Genomic DNA, 23,004 nt, shown 5'->3' with positions numbered 1-23,004 from the left:
AAAACAAAAACTTAGGGTGACTGTAACAATGCAGAGTAAAAAGGTGACAAAACTTCACAGAAAAATAAGGAGACTTGAGTAAGACCTATCTGTCTGATAGGAAAACTAAATGTTGTAAAGATGTCAACTCTTTCAGAAATAAAAGTTTTGGAAATGATACTAAAACTAACACAGAAGAAAGAAAATAAAAAAGCCAATACCAGTTCAGAAAAAGAGTGAGTTTGAGTGTGCCTGGGTGGCTCAATCGGTTGAGTTTCCAGCTCTGGTTTCAGCTCAGGTCATGATCTCACAGGTTTGTGGGATCGAGCCCCACATCAGGCTCTGCACTGGCAGCATGGAGCCTGCTTGCGATTCTCTCTCTGTCCCTCTTCCACTCGTGCACTCTCTCTCTCAAAATAAATAAATAAATGTTAAAAAAAAAAAAAAGAGTGAGTTTGGAGTCAACTGGAATAAGTTCTGGAATAAACCCTAATAAATATGAGCCTTTAATGCATCATCAGGTAAGCATTATGAACCAATGGGAGAATGATAGGTCATTCAGCAAATGGTGTTGAAAAAATGGTTTTGTGGAAAAATATATTGAGTCTCCCCTCACACCAAAATATGTTCCAGATGAATTAAGGAATTAAATATGAAAGAAAAAATAAAAGACATAAATGCTAAAAGAAAACATAGGGGAATGATATCTTGTCTTTGTAAAAGAACTTTCTAGGAAAAAACACATGGATAAAATAGAAAAGAAAAAGCTTAATAGGTTTGACTCTAAAAATTTTTCAGCTAAGCCAAGAAACACTAAACTTAAGAGATTATCAAGCAATTACAATTTGTGGAATTTATTTGTACCCCAATTTAAACAAACTATAATCAAAATATTTTAAGACAGGAGTGTCTGGCTGGCTCAGTTGGGAGAGCATGTGACTCTCGATCTCAGAGTTGTGAGTTCGAGTCCCACATTGGGCATGGAACCTACTGAAAAACAGTAAATAATTAAAAAATAGTTATAAAATATATTAAGATCAGGTAGAAACATATTCCCTGCCTTGATATCTGATAAAATTGTGAATTATTGATAAATTTTTAAGCTGTGGCAATTTTAAAAAAAGAGTATTTACCTTTCAGAGATAGCCAATATCTAAAGGTGAAGTTTTAGGATTTCTAGGATTTGTTTGTAAATAATCCAGGATGAGATGAGGAAGAAATGAAAGAAGATTGGCTACATTTGCAAGGGTCAAGGGTCAAAGCTGGATGATTAGTACATCACGTTCAGTGTACTGTTCTTTTTACTTTTGAACAAGTTTTGAAAATTTCTACGGGAATATAAAATGTAAAAAGAAATGTAAACAAATTTGAAAACAGGCAGAAAACTGGGGGATGGGGAGCTATTTGCTACCACAGTGTTAAAAGAAATACAAATGAGGGACACCTGGGTGGCTCAGTTGGTTAAGCATCCAACTTCAGCTCAGGTCATGATCTCACGGTTCGTGAGTTCAAGCCCCGCGTCAGGCTCTGTCCTGACAGCTCAGAGCCTGAAGCCTGCTTCAGATTCTGTGTCTCCCTCTCTCTCTCTGCTCCTCCCCCGCTTGCACTCTGTCTCTCTCTCACAACTAAGTAAACATTTTAAAAAAACAATACAAATGAAGTTTTAAAAACTAGTGCTACCCCCATGTTTAGCTGGGTACAGAGTAAAGAAAGAAATTTCCTGATTGCCACTGTGGTTGTATGTGATGATTTGACTATGGCCTGGCCCTCATGATATAAGTGGAAATGCCATTTGTGTTTCTCTGTAAATATCCTTAAGAGATATTTTCCCCGTTTCTGTGTTTTCTTCCTTTCTGATGGTTGGAACGTGGATGTCATTTGAAAGGCCATTTTGGCCAAAAAGGAGCGAGATGGCAACAACTTGGATCTCTGACCATTTAGACACACTGTCCTTCGCCCTCGAGACTAATTACAGCAGGCTCCCCTTTACATGAGATATAAAGTCCTTCTTTTCCATGTCACTAGTTTAGGTTTTTTATCACTTAGAACTGAACCTGATTGTAATACACAGTACACATGTGCCAGGAACAGGGCAAATATACTAATATACAATATCCAGAGGGGAAAAAAAATAACTAGACAAAGATCAACTGAAATGTCAAGCCTTGAATACAAGTGTTAACTATTTTTTGCCTATCAAATTGTAAAAGTCACGAATGTAGTATTTAACGCTGGCAATATCACATTGTGTTTATTTTTTTTTAATTTTTTTTAAACATTTATTTATTTTTGAGACAGAGAGAGACAGAGCATGAATGGGGGAGGGTCACAGAGAGAGGGAGACACAGAATCTGAAACAGGCTCCAGGCTCTGAGCTGTCAGCACAGAGCCCGATGCGGGGCTCGAACTCACGGACTGCGAGATCATGACCTGAGCCGAAGTCGGATGTTTAACCGACCAAGCCACCCAGGCACCCCTATCACATTGTGTTTAAGAAGCTGTGTAAGAAGACACACGGCTTAGTTCAAGTATTTGCTTTGTCGTTTACTATGATTTAACTGAAAATTTTACCTCAATTGCCTTGCCTCAGTTTCCCCATATACAAAACTAGGGTAACAATACCCCATGCTTTTGAAAGCATTTGAGAATGAGAAAATAAAATGTCAACACGGTGCCTGGTATTTATAAGTACAATTTTATAGAAAAACAGGTTTAAAAAACGAGGGCTCATTGCAACTCTGAAATTTCTTCAGCCATTCAGGAAAGTAATTTGGCAATATAAATGGCCTTTAAATTAATTGCGCTTCTAGGACTCCAGCTTGATTAAGTAATCAGAGATAAACACAAGGGTTTATTCAAAAAGATGTTCACTGTAGCATTATTAACAATGGAAAAATGGAAGCAATCTAAATAATAGATTCATGTACTTAATACATTAAATACTCTCATATTATTTAACCATGAAAAATAATCATTTCATTCAGACAAAATGTGAAAAGGAATTTAAAAATCATCTGACATGCCTGCTTCAGTTAATTAAGATCTCAGCAGTGAAAGAAATTGACAAGACAATTTTAGGAATTCATTTAAGCCAGGAGTAACCTCTGGGAAGGAGCAGAATATGTCTGTAACTGCAGTAGAGGTTCGTCCCAATGTCTCAAGCTTATCCCAATGCCCTAAGCTTGTTTCCCATCAAGACTGCACATCTAGTCCCTTGAAGGACTTGTGCAAAACACCATTATTCAAGGTTGGCTGCAATAGCACCCCAAACACCAAAATGTAAGACTAATTTGGCGAATGTGTCATGAGCCCTAACAATGTCCCTGATCTTTCAGCCAGGAATTCCCCTTCTAGAATGCTATCATAAGAAAATATTCTTAAGCACAGGGTTTTTGTATACAGTGCTGTTTGTAACACTGAGAACAGAAAACAATTGAAATATATAATAATAGAGAATTGATTTAAAAAAAGATAAAGTTAATATGTGACTATTATACAGTAATTAAAAGCATGTTTATCAGGTTTAATTGGAATATTTATGCTATAATGTCAAGCAAAATAATTAGGATGCAAAATTAGGTATATTGTTTAGTCTCAATTGTGTATAGAAAAAGATGAATAAAAATACTGAAGAGACAAATTTATCCAACAAATAATTATCAAACATAGTTTTGTGTCATTTTTCTACCCACCTGCATAGGAGTATGAGACAACTGTGTAAAATATTTGAAAGATAAACTGAGGCACACTAAAATTTTTAAACGTTTATTTGAGCAAAACACAATTGGAATTGGGCAGCACCAAACTGGAAGCTGTTAGGGTGCCCCATTGACCAGAGCTGAGGATCGAGAACAAGTAGGGAGCAAAAGCTTAAATAGCTTAAAATTGGCTGTTCGTATTTGGTTAACCTTAGGGTTTTGATTTTGACTTGATTTTGTAACCTTAAGACTTTTATAAGTTTAGAGTTTGGCTTGCTTACTTAGCTTTAGCCAGCAGCTCAGTCTAATAGCCTCCTTGCTTAATACCTTTAGACTCTCCTACATTTCCACATGTGCTACATAAGCGTGAGTTACTTTTATGATTAAAAATGTAACCAAATAACTACAACTTGAAACGCTTGTTCTCTGGTGTCTCAGACGGGTTTACCTCACTGCCAACATACTTGGGCACGTGGTGAATTGCAGACCAAAAAGCATGGAAGTGTGCAGAATGACAAGACAGACCCACCGGTTAAGCCCTTCCCACAGACTTCCAGTTATTTTTATGATACCATTTCCTTATACTCAGAAGACAAAAATAATTTTATCGGTAACTAGGAATAACAGCAATGTAGAAGGCTAAAAGAGTTTGGAGAGTTGAATGTTTACAGTGAGTATTTAAAATAACATGGCATCTTTTTTCTGATTTTACTCCAGTGTTACTAGAAAATGTTGGAGAAGAGCTAGATCCTATCCTGGAACCTCTTCTACTAAAACAGACCTTTAAGCAGGGTGGGAGTATATGTATCCGACTCGGGGACTCTACCATTGAATACGCGCCAGATTTCCGCTTCTATATCACTACCAAGCTAAGAAATCCTCATTATCTTCCTGAAACATCAGTAAAGGCCAGTATCTAAAGTGAATGTTTCTTTATCGAATTGTACAATTAATGACTATATTTGCCTCCTAAGCCATAAGAAGAACAGGTCTTCCTAAGAAAAAGATTTTGTCCTTGCTTGGCAGTTCCTGAAATAGCTATAATAATTTCTAAATGTTTATTTTGTGTGTGCATGTAAGTAATAAAGGAGCCTTCAGTGTGCAGTGAAAAGTAAACTTTGAGAAGCTAATTTCTATAATTGATATTATTCTTAGAATTTCATCGTTAAGGAGAGATGGCACATAGGGGCATCCTTTGTAATAAGTGATAATATGCTAATTCTTGGCATTAGCATTAACAAAAATCCATTCTTCTCTCTCAGAATAAGGTTGCTGCTATCTGATTTTTTATAATTACTTAAAGGAACTGATTTTGATCACTAATTCTTTTTAAAATACTAGAAATTCCTTTCAAGAGCAAAATTAATTTAAAGTCCTAGTCAATGACTAAAATTACTTGAGATACTGATCTGCAACTGAGCTCCTGGAGGTCATTCCATTTTTTATTCCCAAATCTTGGCACTTGATAAAGTTGACTCTTGATAAATGTTTGTGGAATGAGAGAGGTTAGGGAGGGATAACTTTTATTTATAGAAGGTAGGAAGAGATGGGGTACCTGGGTGGCTCAGTCGGTGAAGCATCCAACTCTTGATTTTGGTTCAGGTCATGATCTCACAGTTCATGAGATCAATCCTTCCATCTGGCTCTGCGCTGACAGCATGGAGCCTGCTTGGGATTCTGTTTCCCCTCTCTGCACCCCCCATACCCATGCATGCACGTGTGCTCTCTCTCTCAAAATATTTTTTAAAAAATCTTACAGGAGAGGACATTAAGAAATGTTGATTTTGATTTTGAAAGTTACATATAGAGACAAGATTTATCCAGAGAGTTCAAAAACTGTCCTTTATTGGAAATATTTAAATTAACATAGGCATCTCCCTATAGAGGCAGAGGAAACATAAAGATGACCTAATTCATTCCCTCCAAGATGAACAAACATGGTCACTGCTTTCAAGAGATTTACACTGTAAATAATGTATATGTAAAGTGACCATATTTATGACTAAGAAAACACAGGAGTTCAGAATTGGGGACATACTAAAGTATGTCCAGTCTAAAGTATGTCCATTCTAAAGTATGTCCCTACTGCTTCAGGGCAGCCAGGAAGACTGGGGAAAAGTCTTAAGCTTAGTTTTAAAAAAACACAATGTTAAAATATGGAAGTTCTTAGCCACCTATTTTTAACTCATTAAAATAAATGTTATCTACACACCTAAACTGTGTATTATCTATTTATCTATTAGGAGTGGTAGTATCTAGCAGTGATTAAGAACATAGATTCTGGAGCCAAACTATCTTGGTGCAAATCCTGGTTTTATCACTTGCCAATTGTGTGATGTTATTCAACCTCTCTGTGGCTCTATTTCCTAGTCTATAAGCAGGAATAATAAATGTCTATCTCATGGAGGGGTATAAAGGCTAATTAATCTGTGCCAATGCTTAGACTAAGGCCCACCACATAGTGTTGTGTGAGTGTTAACAATTAGCATTATTATTTAGCTTTTAAATATAAGTGAGAAAGAGTGAAGCATAAGAGAAAATGATAAAATCCCAAAGCTGTGTTAAAATTTTTTTAATAGATGACGTGGTAAGCCATGTTTACTTTTCAGTAAAATCTATGAAAATATCACAACTAACCAACGATTCTTAGTTGACAAGTAACTAGTTACAGAAGTCATAAACTGCTGTGGGAAAGAAACTGATCTATGATTCAGTATTGAAATCCTTAAGATCCCTAGAGTGCCTTATTGCTTCATTATTTTTAATTGCTGGGATTGATTAAACAGGGATTAGAAAACATAGTGAGGCAGTTACTTGCTTTCATGTACAAATTAAAATACTTCCTTTTCATCCTATTTTTAGGATCTTTTATGTACCTTTGCTTTCAAAATTCCCAAGGGATGATATCATGCTGCTATAATCCTTTTGAATCTAAATGAAAATAAAATTATGAAATCATATTTTATATAACTTGAAATGTTTCTTTGCTATTATTTGTTTGAATGTTTATTGTTATTTGTGAGCAAATGCCTAGATTTACAAAATCTTGATCTCGAAAGATCTAACATTAATGGAATATGAATGAATACCTCCTTGTATCTGAATACAATGAGATAGAATTTGTAAAACATAAATTTCCCTCAGTACTATGGCTATAGCTTGGGGATTAAAGGGAATCTAACTTGTGCACTTGTTTTCTCATGCCAACAGGGAAACTCTCTCGAAAGCTTAATTTTTTTCCACGAATAAATGCCAAAGCAGTAGAGAATTACAAAATAACATTTAATGGAGTTTCTAATTGCTCGATTTCAGGAATTTCTTATTATCCCATCTAAATTTATGATTATGTTCATGTAATCTATACTAAGTGTCCCACCATGGGTCAGGTGAGGGGGAAAGTTTAACCCAGAGGAAACCACCATGGAGAAGGTGCCGGGTTTGGGCAGAGAAGGGAGTCACCTTCCTAGGGGTACTGCAAGCAGCTGTTTTACACTTTCTGAAACTTTTCTTACAAAGGCAGAATGACTCCATTCTTGCAAAGGAAATAGTCTCAAATTCTCTTACTAGGGAAAGGTGGGGAAGCATAAAGTCTCCCACTCAGCAGCCAGAGCTGAAGAACGTGCAGACATTTCCTAGTTGGTGTGCATGGGACTCTACAATTAGTTCAGCATATCAAAAATGAAAGGACATGGAAAGAGGAGGTGTGAGAGGTGATGCTCAAGACCTAAGTGCAGACCTGAACTCAAGACACACAGGCAGAGGGCAGGCAGATTGCAAAACAGATGTTTAAAAAGGCCGGGGTGGGGGGGAATAAAGGTTGGGGGACAGTGCTCAACATAACCCAAGGTCAGGTAAGTATTTATTGACTTATGGGTTTATTGATGACCAGAGCCAGAAAGTTCCTATAGCTTATTGCCGTGTGTATTTATGGATGTGTGGAGGCTGGGATGAGAGTAGACTGTAGAGGGCTGAAAAATGAAATGAGATAGAGACAGAAAGCTTATATAAACAACAGTTTCAATAAATACGGTCGTGAGAACACAAAGGGAGATCATTCCACAGCTGAAAGGGATTGTGGGAGAGCAAGAGAATGACTTACTAGTTTATTTGCTTTATGAAAGGAGAGACCTGACCATGATTACTTTCCTACTTATGGGAAGGAACCAGAGAAGGGGGAATTGTAAGATGTAGAACCAAAGCGTGTAAGAGCCATTAGATACTGGGATGAAGCTTTAGACTTCACCTTGGAGTTGGTGGACTTCAACTTGGTAGACTGCACCTTGATGGACACCATTAAAATGTACATTCCCTGGTTCACAATAGTAGCTATTCATATTGTAACATGATTGTATAATAGGCCATATTATAATATTGTATTTGTGTGTCATACATTATGTAATATGATTATCACATTGTAAATATCATACATACGCTACTCAGGTAATAATAGTGTTCTTTTTCCTCCTATCTCACTTGGTAAGAGTTCCCTTTACTTTTTGACACCACTATGATCCTTAACCTATAACTCAGCTGGTCCAGCCAGTATGAAGGATAGCTTCCAACCTGACCCTAATTGATTTGAGGATTAAACAGTTGTCAGAAACTGGGCCTGTTCAAAACAGGAATAAAATTGATCGCCAAACAAAACCCTTTGAAATACTGCATTTATGACTCTGAGAAACTTTGGTGGGTTTTTAATCTGGCAGTCAAGCTTGCATTTACCTTTAATCATCATCTCTACAGATTCCACTTTTCACATATTCCTACCATAGTAAATAGAGCCTGTTTTAAGGTCAGAACTGAAAAAAGCAGAGGCTTTCTCAATAGACGTAATGATGCAGTTCTTGAATATTCTTTCATTTACAGGTAACGTTATTAAACTTCATGATCACGTCTGAGGGAATGCAAGATCAGTTGTTGGGGATTGTAGTGGCACGCGAAAGGCCAGACCTCGAAGAGGAAAAGCAAGCCCTGATACTACAAGGAGCTGAAAACAAAAGGTTTCACACATTATGAAACACAAAATCGCTCTGACTTGTTTCAAGATCACTTAGAATGGATTTGAATACATTTTAAAGAGCTATCTTGTTAGATTTAGTAGGAATGTCAAATGGGGAGATTGAAGAGGAAAATCTAAAGCATTAGAAGCCCTCTTTGTGAATCTGGAAAATTGCGTGAGAGTATAATCTTCCGTACAAGTTCTAGGGCACTGGAAGAACCGGAAGGCTGCCACAACTCACGGCAAAAGTTGTAATATTCGTTGTGTAGCTGACATTATCTCTTTTCGTCAGGGCACGGTCTGAAAGAATACGTTGCATCCCACTTACTGCTTGTAATATCTCTATCGTAGACACAAAGGGCAAAGCTCTAGGAGTCATGAAACTCTTCAAAAACTAAATGGAGTGATACTTTCTGTGCACTCAGGGCTGAGGTACTTGATGGCAGAGCAGACTGGTTTACACCTCTCTCTCTAGTTCCCATGCAAATGATCGTTGGAAAGAGAAGTGGAGCAGAACCTGACTTTTTGACATTTTGTGAGATAAAAAATTAATTATACAATAGCACTGTTACGGGTATTTGTCCCAAAGTGATGCATTTCTTTAGGTTCCGAGCCCTTTGTTTCTTATAGAAGAATGTGTGCATGAAGGGATTTTAAATGATTTCTTTTTCTTCTGAGAAAATTGTGTTTTATTCCAGGCAGTTAAAAGAAATAGAAGACAAGATTTTAGAAGTTCTTTCATCTTCAGAAGGCAATATATTAGAAGATGAAACTGCTATTAAGATATTATCTTCCTCCAAGGCTTTGGCTAATGAGATTTCTCAAAAGCAGGAAGTAGCCGAAGAGACGGAGAAAAAGATTGATGCCACCCGCATGGGCTATCGGCCTATTGCCATCCATTCCACCATCCTGTTCTTCTCTATCGCTGATCTAGCTAACATCGAGCCCATGTACCAATACTCACTGACCTGGTTTATTAACCTTTACATCCTGTCTATCGAAAATTCAGAGAAATCAGAGGTTTTAGTAAAAAGGTATGTAAAAGAAATACTAATTAATAGTAATACTAATACTAACCAGTGCATGAACATTAAATAGTATTTGATGCCTTTCATTGTTGTTACAGAATGGTGTGAGCATTACAGTTATGGCTAAAGCAAACTTAATTAATTATTGTACTAGAAATAAATTTGAGGGTTAGAAAAGGAACAGATGTGACCAAATTCAATCTGCCAGGAAATCATTTACAGGGAGATAGGATTACAATGTAATCATAAAAAGAGGAAACATTTATCTCTGTTTATCATGTGCAAAATGTATTTGTGATGGGAGATAGGGAAAGAAGAGTTAATACCCCTGAAAGACAGGACTCTTACCCTCTGTAACCTAGCGTTCCAAAAGTTTTAAATTTACATTTTGATATACACATACTTACAATTTGTCCAGTAACAGGGTTGTAAAAAATATTCTGTTGTGATTATTTGTGTTATTCTTATTGATAAAAAATAGTTTATTGTTGGCTACTGTAATCAGTAGTGGAATTAAGACCTTACAGTAAAAGCATGAGAGAATAAAATTTCATCTTATTATCAGTGAGACAAATTTTAGTTTGACATTAAACTAACTTTTTTGATCAATACGAAGCTAGATACTTCAGTTCCTTGACTGTTCATACCCACAAAGGAAACCCAATTTAATACTTAACCACTTGGCAGCGAAGAATTGTTTTTTAGAACTTCAAAATGCTAAAATCCTGAAAATCGAATCGGATTCCCGTCATTTATCATGATAGAACTCCACTGAATTTTGAATATTCTCAGACTGAACAATTTCTTGTATCATTATTTTACAAGCTTGAATATGAGGTCAGTAAAGCTGTAAGACCGACACACGGTTTAGCGATTTTTCAGCTGTCTCCCCATGAGAATGAGGAGGGAGCGAGTATCTTCAGGAAGAATTGCATGGTGGTGGAGTTTAAAGTATGTTTTTATGTTACGATCTTTGAAAAGTTTAGTTTATTTCTCTATTTCTTCCAGTACCTGGAATTTTCAAGGGTAGCAAGGATTACTGAAGCATAGGAAACAAAATTATAAGCGATCTTCCTTAGAAAAGGTCCCAGCTATTTGCATCCTGTTAGTTAATTGAACAAGCAGCTCTGTTTTTCACACTAGATTCTGAGTTCCCCAGGGCAAAGGTTTCTTAATATTCCCAGAACTTAGCACAGTGCTAATCACATGGAGCCACAACAGTAAATGATGTTTTGCCTTTCACTGTAGTTCTTTTATCTACCTTGCTTACAACAATAGCCACCAAAATGTTATCATCTTAACTAGTTTTCAATTAAGGTATTTGCTGGAGTCTAGAGAAGAACATTTCTTTGCTCTGTCTCTTAAAGACATGTTTTGTGTATAAGATTTAAAAATTAGAACAATTTTTTGCTTCACAAATACTTACTAGTTGCTTTATTATCTCTTGTTACATCAAATTAGAACTCATCCACAGATATGATGGGCTTCTTCCTAACTGTGATATAGTCCCTTATGATTTAGAGAAAATAAAATTCTTTTAGCCAGATACGAGACTTGGGTAGAATCTAGAAAACAAAATATGTCTTTTTTCATTAAAATTCTTTAATTTAAATACAGTGAAAGTCATATTCATGACTCCAGTGATCCTGAAAGTGTAATTCTGGAGCCAACCAAAGAGTAAATAAGAAAAACCACATTTGAAAACGTAAAAAAAAATTTTTTTTAAATCTTTATTTTGAGAGAGAGACAGAGTATGAACAGGGGAGGAGCTGAGGGGAGGGAGAAACAGAATCAGAAGCAGGCTCCAGGCCCCGACCTGTCAGCACAGAGCCCGACGCGGGGCTTGAACTCACGAACCGTGAGATGGTGACCTGAGCCGGAGTCGGATGCTCAACCGACTGAGCCACCCAGGCGCCCCTATATTTGAAAACTTTTATTGAAATTAGAGTATACACACAGAGACATGCAGAAATTAGAAGTATTTACTCAGTGAGCTTTTATTATTGAGCACACCTGTGTAATTAGCCCCCAGACCAAGACCCAGAACATTATCGACAACCCAGAAACCCCATTTTGTGTCCCTTTTAGTGACTGACCAATCCCCTTCCACCAAGGTAAAGATTGTCCCGACTTCCAGCACCGTAGATCAGTTTTGTCTGTTTGAGAACATCCTATGAATGGAATCACACAGCACGTGCTCCTGTGTGTCTGGCATCTTACACTCAGAATTGCATTTGTGAAATCCACATTGTTTTGTACAGTGCAGTGGTTTATTCACTCTGATTGTTACGTGGTGTCCCAGTGCGCTAGTGTATTGTAGAAGTATCAAAACAAAATCTTTTCTCAACCTAGAAGTTTTTTTCTCCACAAAGGTAGTAGAGAAAGAAAACACTTTTATGATTCAGTAAACATTAAACCAGAAAATAATGCACGTTAAGAGGGTGCAAAGGCAGAAATCACATCCCAAACTCACCTGCTAACTGAAGTGACCACCTGTGTTAACAAACTGGCGTTAGCCAGAAGGAAAACAAATGTGAGTTGTATAAGGGCTCCTTTTCACCACATCCTCACCAGCACTTACTATATCTTGACTTCTCGATGATAGCCGTTCTTTTCGGTGTGAGGTGATCTCTCACTGTAGTTTTGATTTGCATTTTTCTGGTAATTGGTGGTACTGAACATCTGTTCATGCACCTGTTGGCCATTTTAATGTCCTCTTTAGAAAAATGTCTATTTAGATCTTCTGTCAATTTTTTAATCAGATTGTTTTCTTGTTATTAAGTTGTTCTTTGTATATTTGGGACATTAACTCTTTATTTGATACATGGGTTTGCAAAAATTTTCTCCTATGGCTGCCCTTTCTCTCTCTCTCTCTCTAAGTATAGTTGACACACAATGTTATATAGTTTCGGGTGTATGGTGTACAACATAGTGATCAGGCAAGACCATATGTTGTGCTACACTCACCACAAGCATAGCTGCCGTCTGTCACCACACAACACTATTGCAATACCATTGACTTATTCCCGATGCTGTACCTTTTGTTCCTGTGACTTATTCATTCCATAATAACTGGAAACCTGTATCTCCCAGTCCCCTTCATCCATTTTGTTCATCTTCCCCCAACCCCTCCCCTCTGGCAACCATAAGTTCTCTGTATTCATGGATCGGTTTCTGCTTTTTGTGTCTTTATTTGTTTTGTTTTTTAGATTCCACATAGGAGTTAAGTCATATGGTATTTGTCTTTCTCTGACATATTTCACTTAGCATAATACCCTATAGTCTCAACCATGTTGTTGCAAATGGCAAGATCTCATTCTTTTCTATGACTGAGGAATATTCCATTGTGTCTGTGTGGGTGTGTATGTATATATGTATATATACATATATATACATATATACACACATATATATACACATATGTATATACATGTATATATATATACACATATGTGTATATATATATTATATATATATTATATATATATATATACATACACACACACAAACACACACACACACATTTTCTTTATCTGTTCATCAATTGATGGACACTTGGGCTGCTTCCATTTCTTGGCTATTATAAATAATGCTGCAATAATCATAGGTGTGCATATATTTTCCAAATTAGTGTTTTCCTTTATCTTTGGTTAAATACCCAGTAGTAGAATCACTGGGTATTTTTATTTTTAAGTTTTTGAGGACCTTCCATACTATTTTCCACAGTGGCTGCACCAGTTTACTTTTCCTCTAACAGTACACTAGAGTTCCTTTTTCTCCACATCCTCACCAATGCTGGTTGTTTCTTGTCTTTTTGATTCTAGTGATTCTGACAGGTGTCAGGTCATACCTCACCGTGGTTTTGATTTGCATCTCCTTGATGACTAGTAATATCAAGCATCTTTTCATGTGTCTGTTTGACATCTGTATGTCTTTCGGAAAATATCTACTCAGGTCCTCTGCCCATTTTTTAGTCAGATTATTTGTTTTTTTTGGTGTTGAGTTGTATAAGTTGTTTATATATTCTGGATATTAATCCGTTATCAGATAAATCATTTGTGAATCTCTTCTCCCATTCAGTAGGTTGACTTTTTGTTTTGTTGATGGTTTCCTTCACTGTGCAAAGGTTTTTATTTTTGGTGTAGTCTCAATAGTTTATTTTTGCTTTTGTTTCCCTCGCCTAAGGCAACTTATCTAGAAAAATGTTGCTAAACTCAGTGTCAAAGAAATTACTGCCTGTTTTCTCCTAGAAGTTTTATGGTTTCAGGTCTCACATTTAGGTCTTTAATCCATTTTATTTGTGTGTATGTTGTCAGAAAATGCTCCAGTTTTATTCTTTTGCATGTAACTGTCCAGTTTTCCCAGCACCGTTTGTTGAAGAGAGTGTCTTTTCCCCCATTGTATATTTTTGCCTCCTTTGTCATAGATTAATTGCCCATATAAGCATGGGTTTATCTCTGGGTGCTATTTTGTTAATAGTTTCTTTTGTTGTGCAGAAGCTTTTGGGTTTGATGTAGTTCCATTTGTTGATTTTTGCTTTTTTTATGCTTTTAGCGTCATGTCCAAGAAAACCATTGCTAAAATCAATATTGACAGGTTTCGTCCTGTTAGAAATTTTATGGTTTTAGGGCTTATGTTTAGGTCTTTGACCCATTTTGAGTTAATTTTTGTGAGTGGTATGAGACAGGTGTCCATTTTCATTCTTCTGCATGTATGTTCTGCCATTTGGACATAGATTGACCGTGAGCACATTATGCTAACCAAGATCAGTCAGGGAAAGACAAGTACCGTGTGATATCACCTATATATGGAATAAAAAAAAATCATGCCTTTAAGAGAAAAACAGTAAAGTGGTGGTTGCCAGGTGAAGGAGATTGGGAGGTTAAGACTGATGGTGTTTAAGGATATATACTTGTAACAACTAATAAAATTATCTCTTATTTTACTCAGCAACAAAAACATTTCATTTTTGTTTGCTTTTTAAATTTTTTTTATATTTATTTTTGAGAGAGAGAGAGAGAGAGAGAGAGAGAGAGAGAGAACACAAGTGGGGGAGGGGCAGAGAGCGAGGGAGACAGAATCTGAAGCAGGCTCCAGGCTCTGAGCTGTCAGCACAAAACTCGATGCAGGGCTTGAACCTACGAACCATGAGATCATGACTTGAGCTGAAGTCAGACCCTTAACTGACTGAGCCACCCATGCACCGCATTTTTGTTTGCCTTCTGTTTTTAAAATAACATTTATTTTTAGTATTTGTTTATTTTTGAGAGAGAGAGAGTGAGACAGAGTGTGAGCTGGGGAGGGCCAGAAAGAGAGGGAGACACAGAATCGGAAGCAGGCTCCAGGCTCTGAGCTGTCAGCGCAGAGCCCGATGCGGGGCTCGAACCATGAGCCGTGAGAAGAGAATGACCTGAGCCGAAGTTGGACGCTTAACTGACTGAGCCACCCACGCACTCCATTTTTGTTTGCCTTCTGATGGCTATTATTCATAGTAATTCTTACTTAAGTATTACAAAAACATATGTTATGATTGCTATGAGATGTACTATGAAATAGCCATAATTTGGTTCATCTGTTTCTTATAAAATGTTAATATAATAAAATAAATAAGTAACTATTGCAAAACGCCTGTAAGTACAGAAACAAAAACCTAACAAGGATAGAGCTTTGTCAAAGGGACCAAACTGAAATCTCTTTCTCTCTGAGAAAACAAGTGGACACACACACACACACACACACACACACACACACACTCTGTTGTTTTTTCCTTCCACTTCTATCAAGATCATTTTTTCCATGTTATTAAATATTCTTCTGAAACTATTTTTAATAGTTGCACAATATACCATTTTATGAATGTGCCATAACTTTCTTAATGTAAGACTCACAAGTAATCTCCAGCCTTTGAATTATAACTAATACTGCAATAAGTATAAATGTCCACACTGGTAATTATTTCCGTATGCTAGAATCCCAAAATCAGAACGAAGGTGTTTACTTCTTTCAGACTCCTGATACAAATTCCTTTCCTGGAAAGTTATTCAAATATACAACTCCACCGAAGGAACATCAATGATCTTATATCCCTGTGTCATGCATTAGCATTGAAAATGATCATTTTTATCCTTTTTCACTGTAACAGATTATTAAAATATTGTATTTTAATCTGCATTTTTATCATTGATGAGACTGACCTTGAACTTGTAATATGAGTGACCATTATAATTTTCCCTTCAATCTTCCTATCTACAAGAAGAAATTTGTCTTAAAGTGTAGACATTTTTATTTTATTCTAGAAAGACCAAGTCTGAGTTACCCTGTATTAATTGTACTGTTACAGATGAGACAAATTAAATACTAAGTGTGAAAAGACCATTATTAGCTTAAAAATGGGGACAGGAGTAGTAGTATTATTTTAAATCTTCAGAGAACTCAACTACATTTCAGCAACTAGTTTCAAAGCCCTCTCTATCAAGCCCCTTTTCAGAGTTCTCAACCAGAAATAAAATGCATCAATTTGTTTAATTTTCTTTATGAGAATGCTGGCCGGGGACAAAATAATTAAAGAAATAGGCCAGTAAGGAAAAAAATAGAGTTGTGATGATCTGTATCCTGGGATATTAGTTTGAAAATAGCCACAATATGGTGGTACTGGTAGATTATTTTTTCTAGACACATTAAGAAACACTGATAAAATTTTTCTTCATCAAAATCAAACTCTGCTAATTTTTCCTTCAGGTAAATTGGTCTGCTTAGTTTCAGCCCTTGTCAATCATTAGCTCTCCACAAAGGTTTCAGCCAACTGTTTTATTTCTATTATAACTATTATAACTAATATAATAAAACATTTGTGAAATTTTTGTTTCAATGATGGTTTATTTTCCTTATGAGATAATTACATGAAAATGTTTAAAGTGTTATGTACATGCTATGGATACAGATCACACATGTTAGCACTTACTATAAAGTTGTTAGTTGCAAATATTGCGATTATTCATATTTTCATGTTCTGTCTATGTAGTAAATAAAAATGTACTTGGGGTGCCTGGGTGGCTCAGTTGTTTAGGCATCTGACTCTTGATATTGGCTCAGGTCATGATTTCGGGGTCCTGAGATCAGGCCCTGCATCAGGCGCTGTGCTGAGTATGGAGCCTGCTTCGGATTCTCTCTCTCTCTCTCTCTCTCTCTCTCTCTCTCTCTCTCTCTCTGCCCCTGCCCTACGCATGCGCACATGCACTCTCAAAACAAATAAACTTTAAAAAAATGTAATTTATCAAGTTTTGTGATTTCTCTAGCTTTTATGGACTTATGAGCAGAGTAGCACGGTACTAAATGTTAATTTAATAAAGGAGCTATGAATTTTAATCTGTTAATTTCATATAAAACATACAACATTTAGAAGCATTTATGGAATAAGAAAATCAAATTTTACCCTAAGAAATGCTTTATAGTTAAAAATCATCCACAAATCTTTAAACGCAACAGATTAATGTACCATGCATTGACTCTTTTCTGAAAGAAAGATTAAGTGTTTTTTAAAAAATCAGTCAACAGTAAAATGCAATTCTACTGAAGTGTTTCTACATTGTGTAGCTCTCAAATTGGTGCACCCAGTTAATGACAATCCTTGATTGTTTTGGGGGTAATTGACCAGAAAGCTGATTAGAAGAATATACATCTAAATGGTTTATAATAGGTTTCCTTAAGAGCATTTTCTTTAAAGTATAATGCATTTTTTTTATTTATTCACTTCTCTTTCTGTTGACCTGTAGGCTTCAAATTCTCAAGGATCACTTTACTTACTCCCTGTATGTTAACATCTGCCGATCACTCTTTGAAAAGGATAAACTACTCTTTTCCTTTTGTCTAACTATGAATCTGCTGCTACATGAACGTGCGGTCAGTACTGTTATAATTTGTAGGAAAAACATTAACATTGATTCATTAATTTACTAATTTGTATGGGAGCATGTGTGTGTATTCACAAGATGGTTGTAAACGATTAAACAATTATTGCAGTTAAGGCAAGAGATCACAACTAGACTGAACTTCACACAGGGGGCAAAATAAATAAAGCAGAGTCCATTATGTAGTTATTCCTTAAATCTCTGTGTGTTTTAGTTTAAATAAAATAGTTTCTATTAGACTCTTATGTAAGTATGTATATATATTTACTAAATATGTTGATATATTTACATCAAGTAATCACATAGAGTATATGGTAATGTTTTTAAGAACTTGTGCAAGTTAGTCCAATCTAACCATTGGAGCTTAATAATACCTTTCATAAATTTTTACTATGTTTCAAATCTATTCATTTAAAATAAAAGACGCACCTTAAGAATGAAACAGAGTATCATCTAAATGCACTCTTTTATTCACTTAGGTGCTAAAGATTTATTGATTTTTGTCTGGTGATACATTGGCTGAATTCTGAAGGAGTAAAGGCATTTTTCTTGCATTTCTTGCAAAAGTTTCATAGCAGTACCTCATTTCCTTTTTATGGAAAATAATTGAAGATATGGCAGATTGATGGCTTTCTGTCTTCCCCCCGTTTTTATTTTATCTATCTTTATTTTTGTTTATCTTTTGAGTATAGTTCGCACCAGTGTTGCATGGGTTTCAGGTGCACAACATAGTAATTCATCAACTCTGTACCGCAAGTGTAACTACCACCAACCCCTGCTACAACACCACTGACGATATTCCCTACGCTGTACCTTTGACTACTGTGATTTCTTTACTCCCTACCTGGAAACCTATCTCTCCCACTTGCCTTCATTTTGCTGATTCCCCCAGCTCCTCCCCTCTATCTTCCCACAATTTTTAGAGCCAGTAAGACGCCAAGCAGTCATTTTGGAAAACATTTATTCAGATAGAATTTTTAAGTTTAGATTAGTAATTCTGGAGGAAAATCATCAAAAAGTGGTTATCTAGAATGGAACGATTTTCAAAACCGGTTATAATGGATAAATGTTTTCTTATGAATAAATACTGAACTGCTATACCACTAGCTATAGAATTTCATAAGGACAATACTTGAAACTTGAAAATCAATAGCCAGTTCTTTTTCAATGGTTTAAATTTACTATGTACACATGATGAATTCATTTCTGACTCTTCATGCTACTTTGTTTTCCAAAGGTTAATAAAGCCGAGTGGAGATTTCTGCTAACTGGTGGGATTGGATTGGATAATCCTCATACCAACCCTTGTACCTGGCTCCCACAAAAATCCTGGGATGAAATATGTCGACTAGATGATTTACCTTCCTTCAAAACCATTCGTAGGGAGTTTGTGCACTTAAAGGATGGATGGAAAAAAGTGTATGATAGTTTGGTATGTTCTTAACACTTTTGCTTTTTCCAAAGTTTTTAAATGGAGAAAATAATGCTAAATTTCTTTTTTATTATGAATAAAAAACAAGATTTAGGTAAACTTTAAACAACTGGTCAGACATTGAAATCAGGGTTTCGATTTATATCATCGGCACCTTCTATTTTTTTTTTAATTTTTTAATGTTTTTTAATTTATTTTGAGACAGGGAGAGACAGAGCATGAATGGGGGAGGGTCAGAGAGAGGGAGACACAGAATCCGAAACAGGCTCCAGGCTCTGAGCTGTCAGCACAGAGCCTGACGTGGGTCTCGAACTCACGGACCGTGAGATCATGACCTGAGCCGAAGTCGGCCGCTCTACTGACTGAGCCACCCAGGCGCCCCTCATCGGCACCTTCTAAATTGATGGTTCTGTTTTGAACTCCTATTCAAATCCTTGAAATGTGTAGAAATGCATGGTCCTTAAAATATTCTGTTTGAATTTCCATGCCAACTTTTTACTTATTAACAATTTAGATTTTGTAATCATAATAGCAGGTGAGTTAAAGATTTTACAAAAGAGCTATTGTTTAGATTTTCTAAATCCAGGATATAAGCTAATAAACATTTTTGTCATTTGACATGAGGTGTAGGGGCCAAGGGCAGGCTACCCAAAATATGCCATTTTGGCATATTGATTATTTTAAAAAGAAGTTACTTAAGTGACAGCCTATGCAAGGACACTCAGAGCCACCCCTGAAAGCAGGAAATAAATCTCCCACGTGAAAGGTGCCCTTCCTGTACCAGGAGGTAAAAGAGATATCCTTATCACCAGAGATAAGAAATTTGGAGCACAGAAGGCTGTATCAACACCCTTGTTACTTTCTACTCATTTACTGCCCCACCGCAAATTCTATTTAGTATTCCTTACTAATTGAAACTCCCAAAGTTAAATTGTCTTTGTCCTGTCAATTCCTCACAGATTTATGGTCTCTTTGTCTAAAAAGTACAAAAACTACCTGCCTTGATCATTTCTTTGGGTCTCATTTTCATTATTGGACCCTCTGTGTACATGTAATCAAACGCTAGATTTTTTTCTCCTGTTAATCTGTTGCATGTAAATTTAGTTTTTAGTCTACCTAGAAGAACCATGGACAAAAGAAAATTTCCACCTCCCCCCTCTTTCAGAGGGAAAAGCTAATAGTTCTCAAGCAATTTTTCATGGGGCCCTATCTCACTAATTGGAGACTATTATAGTCAGGACAAAGTATAAAACAATTTCCTTCTAGAATACATAGAAATTGTTGCCTTTCCTCACTTTTTTTTTTTTTTTTTTTTTTTTAGGATAAGGGCTAATATTTTGCCAATTTGTAGTTATTTTTTTCCCACTCCTTTATTTCTTCTCTCCACATTCTGCTTTCTTGGATTTAATTATGCAAGAAAGAGCTCTCCTTAGGGAAGACGGGAAGAGGAAATAAAGAGCCAGATATATGGAGAATATTTACCTACTTCTTGTAGTAGACATGACAGTGAGATTGTATTTACACATAAATTCAAATTTACACATAAAGTCAAATTCACATTTGGACTGGATCGCTGTTGGATCTCTCCCTGTTAGTAATAAAAACATATTTCCTTGAGGGGCGCCTGGGTGACAGTCGGGTTAAGCTTCCGACTTCGGCTCAGGTCATGATTTCACAGTCTGTGAGTTCGAGCCCCGCATCAGACTCTGTGCTGACAGCTCAGAGCCTGGAGCCTGCCTCAGATTCTGTGTCTCTCTTTCTCTCTGCCCCTTCCCTGCTCATACTCTGTCTCTATCTCTCTCTCAAAAATAAACAAACATTTAAAAAATATTTTTAATATATTTCCTAGACACAAATAGGTTTTTGTGAGTACTTCATTCTAATTTGAAATAGAGATTTTACTGACTATGCTGAAGCATGGAGATTTCTTTTTTTTTTTATTTTAAAATTTTTTTTTCAACGTTTTTATTTATTTTTGGGACAGAGAGAGACAGAGCATGAACGGGGGAGGGGCAGAGAGAGAGGGAGACACAGAATCGGAAACAGGCTCCAGGCTCCGAGCCATCAGCCCAGAGCCTGACGCGGGGCTCGAACTCCCGGACCGCGAGATCGTGACCTGGCTGAAGTCGGCGCTTAACCGACTGCGCCACCTAGGCGCCCCAAACTGAGAGCAGCATGGAGATTTCTAATCTGAGATACTACATAGCCTTCCCTGAGGTTTTAAGATTCCAAATGTCTCCTTTTTTTTCTTTTTTTGAAATTTACCCCTCTTGGGTTCTTAATATCTCTCTTACATATTTTTAATAGCTCTCTCTGTTTTGGCTTCTTTTTACTATATACATTTTCAAATATACCTTTATAAAGAAGATACCAAAACTTTGTTCAAAACAGGAAATATAATAAATTTATAATAATACATTTTCTTCTTTTATAATATATATTTCTTTTTATAAATAGATGGTGACAGTAGTTGGTAGATTTTTAAATGCCTTTGGAGAAATAATGGGAGCACTCCATATGTACATTTTTTAATAAGGAGATTCATTTTGTCTAATGATTTGTATTCATATTGACATTAACCTGCTTAATTCATGCCCTAGTTTTGATCCCTTTGTGGTGTTTTAAATTTTCTTTTCATTCCTTATTTCATAACTTTGCCCCCGCCTGATAAAATTTACATTAGTATTCTTGATTTCATTTAGTCATTACCTGGTTTCTCTAAAAATCAGCTTATACATCAAAATACTGTTCTCTTGGGAAATAATCTTCAAAATAGAATTGAATTCTATCCACTGTAATTTTAGGAACCACATCATGAGGTTTTTCCTGAAAATTGGGAAGATAAAGCAAATGAGTTTCAAAGGATGCTTATCATTCGTTGCTTGAGGCCAGACAAGGTAAGTGTGGGCTTTGAAAGCAGCTCTGTGATTCCAGTCCGCCCCTTCCCCCCCCCCCCATTATAGTCTGGTTTACCATATTTCCTTATATAATCACAGGGGAGGTGGAGGAGCCTGGGGGAACTAATCCCACTTCCTTCTAATGCAGCCATTTTATCAAGAATTTTGTACATCCTTAAAGCCACACTAAATTAGTAGCTGACCAGACTATATGTTTTAGATCTATTTATTTCATGATTCTTCCTTTTAATTCATGCTTTCCCAATTCCTTAAAACCTACTTCCTTTACATGCTGTAACTTCATTTTTATTCTGATCGCTTTGATGATATTAGCCAAACAGATCTAGTAGAATTTCTGGCTCTTCAAATCCTGTCTTTATGTATAGTTCTTTGTTGGCCTTTGGAAAGCAAGTACAATATCATTTTTAAGACATTCATCACTGCTGACTACAAAGGAAAACGTCAATACTGTTCATTTTAATTTCTTTAAATGATACATTATATAACCAGTGAATCCGCTCACCTGTCCAGGTCAGTGAATTTCAGTGCTCAGTGACATCATTATATTCTATGTTTTTGATTTTTTTAAGTTTATTTATTTATTTTGAGAGAGATGGTGTGCTGTGCAAGCATGAGCAGGGGAAAGACAGAAAGAGAGAGGGAGAGACAGAATACCAAGCAGGCTCTGCGCTGTCAGCACAGAGCCCAATACAGGACTCAAACTCACGACCTGTGAGTCTTGACCTGAGCTGAAATCGAGAGTCTGTTGCTTAACCAACTGAGCCACCAGGTGACCCCATTAGCCTCCAATTAAAACAAAAAACAAAAACCTAGTCACTTAAGTATAATGACCCATATCTATGTTCTCTGAAACACTATAGATATTAGGTAGATTGAGGAAAATTTGAAAAAACATCCTAATCGCCCTTTGTTACTAGCCAAGTAAAAGTAATACATAACGATTTCAAAACTTACTGTAGCCACAATTTGAGCTGCTAAGGAATATATATATAAGTCAGTTATTCCATCCTAACAACAAACAACTGGAACTTAGGTGGTGAAAG

At 36.3% G+C, this 23,004-nt stretch overlaps 1 protein-coding gene across 12 annotated transcripts in view; it reads left to right on the top strand.

The window, feature by feature from the left end:
• DNAH7 (dynein axonemal heavy chain 7) overlaps positions 1–23,004 on the top strand; it is a 265,373-nt gene that overhangs the window by 188,535 nt on the left and 53,834 nt on the right. For all 12 annotated transcript variants that reach the window (XM_045034170.1, XM_045034169.1, XM_045034174.1 and 9 more), the window contains 6 exons: positions 4,395–4,585; positions 8,544–8,677; positions 9,375–9,710; positions 17,477–17,603; positions 18,849–19,043; positions 21,848–21,940. In XM_045034170.1, coding sequence (XP_044890105.1) covers positions 4,395–4,585; positions 8,544–8,677; positions 9,375–9,710; positions 17,477–17,603; positions 18,849–19,043; positions 21,848–21,940 — 1,076 coding nt within the window. The remainder of the gene's footprint in view (positions 1–4,394; positions 4,586–8,543; positions 8,678–9,374; positions 9,711–17,476; positions 17,604–18,848; positions 19,044–21,847; positions 21,941–23,004) is intronic.

Source organism: Felis catus, chromosome C1 (genome assembly GCF_018350175.1).
Source record: "Felis catus isolate Fca126 chromosome C1, F.catus_Fca126_mat1.0, whole genome shotgun sequence".
Lineage (NCBI taxonomy): Eukaryota > Metazoa > Chordata > Mammalia > Carnivora > Felidae > Felis > Felis catus.
Note: the sequence above shows the minus strand (reverse complement) of the source record. Positions and strands in the feature narration are given on the sequence as shown.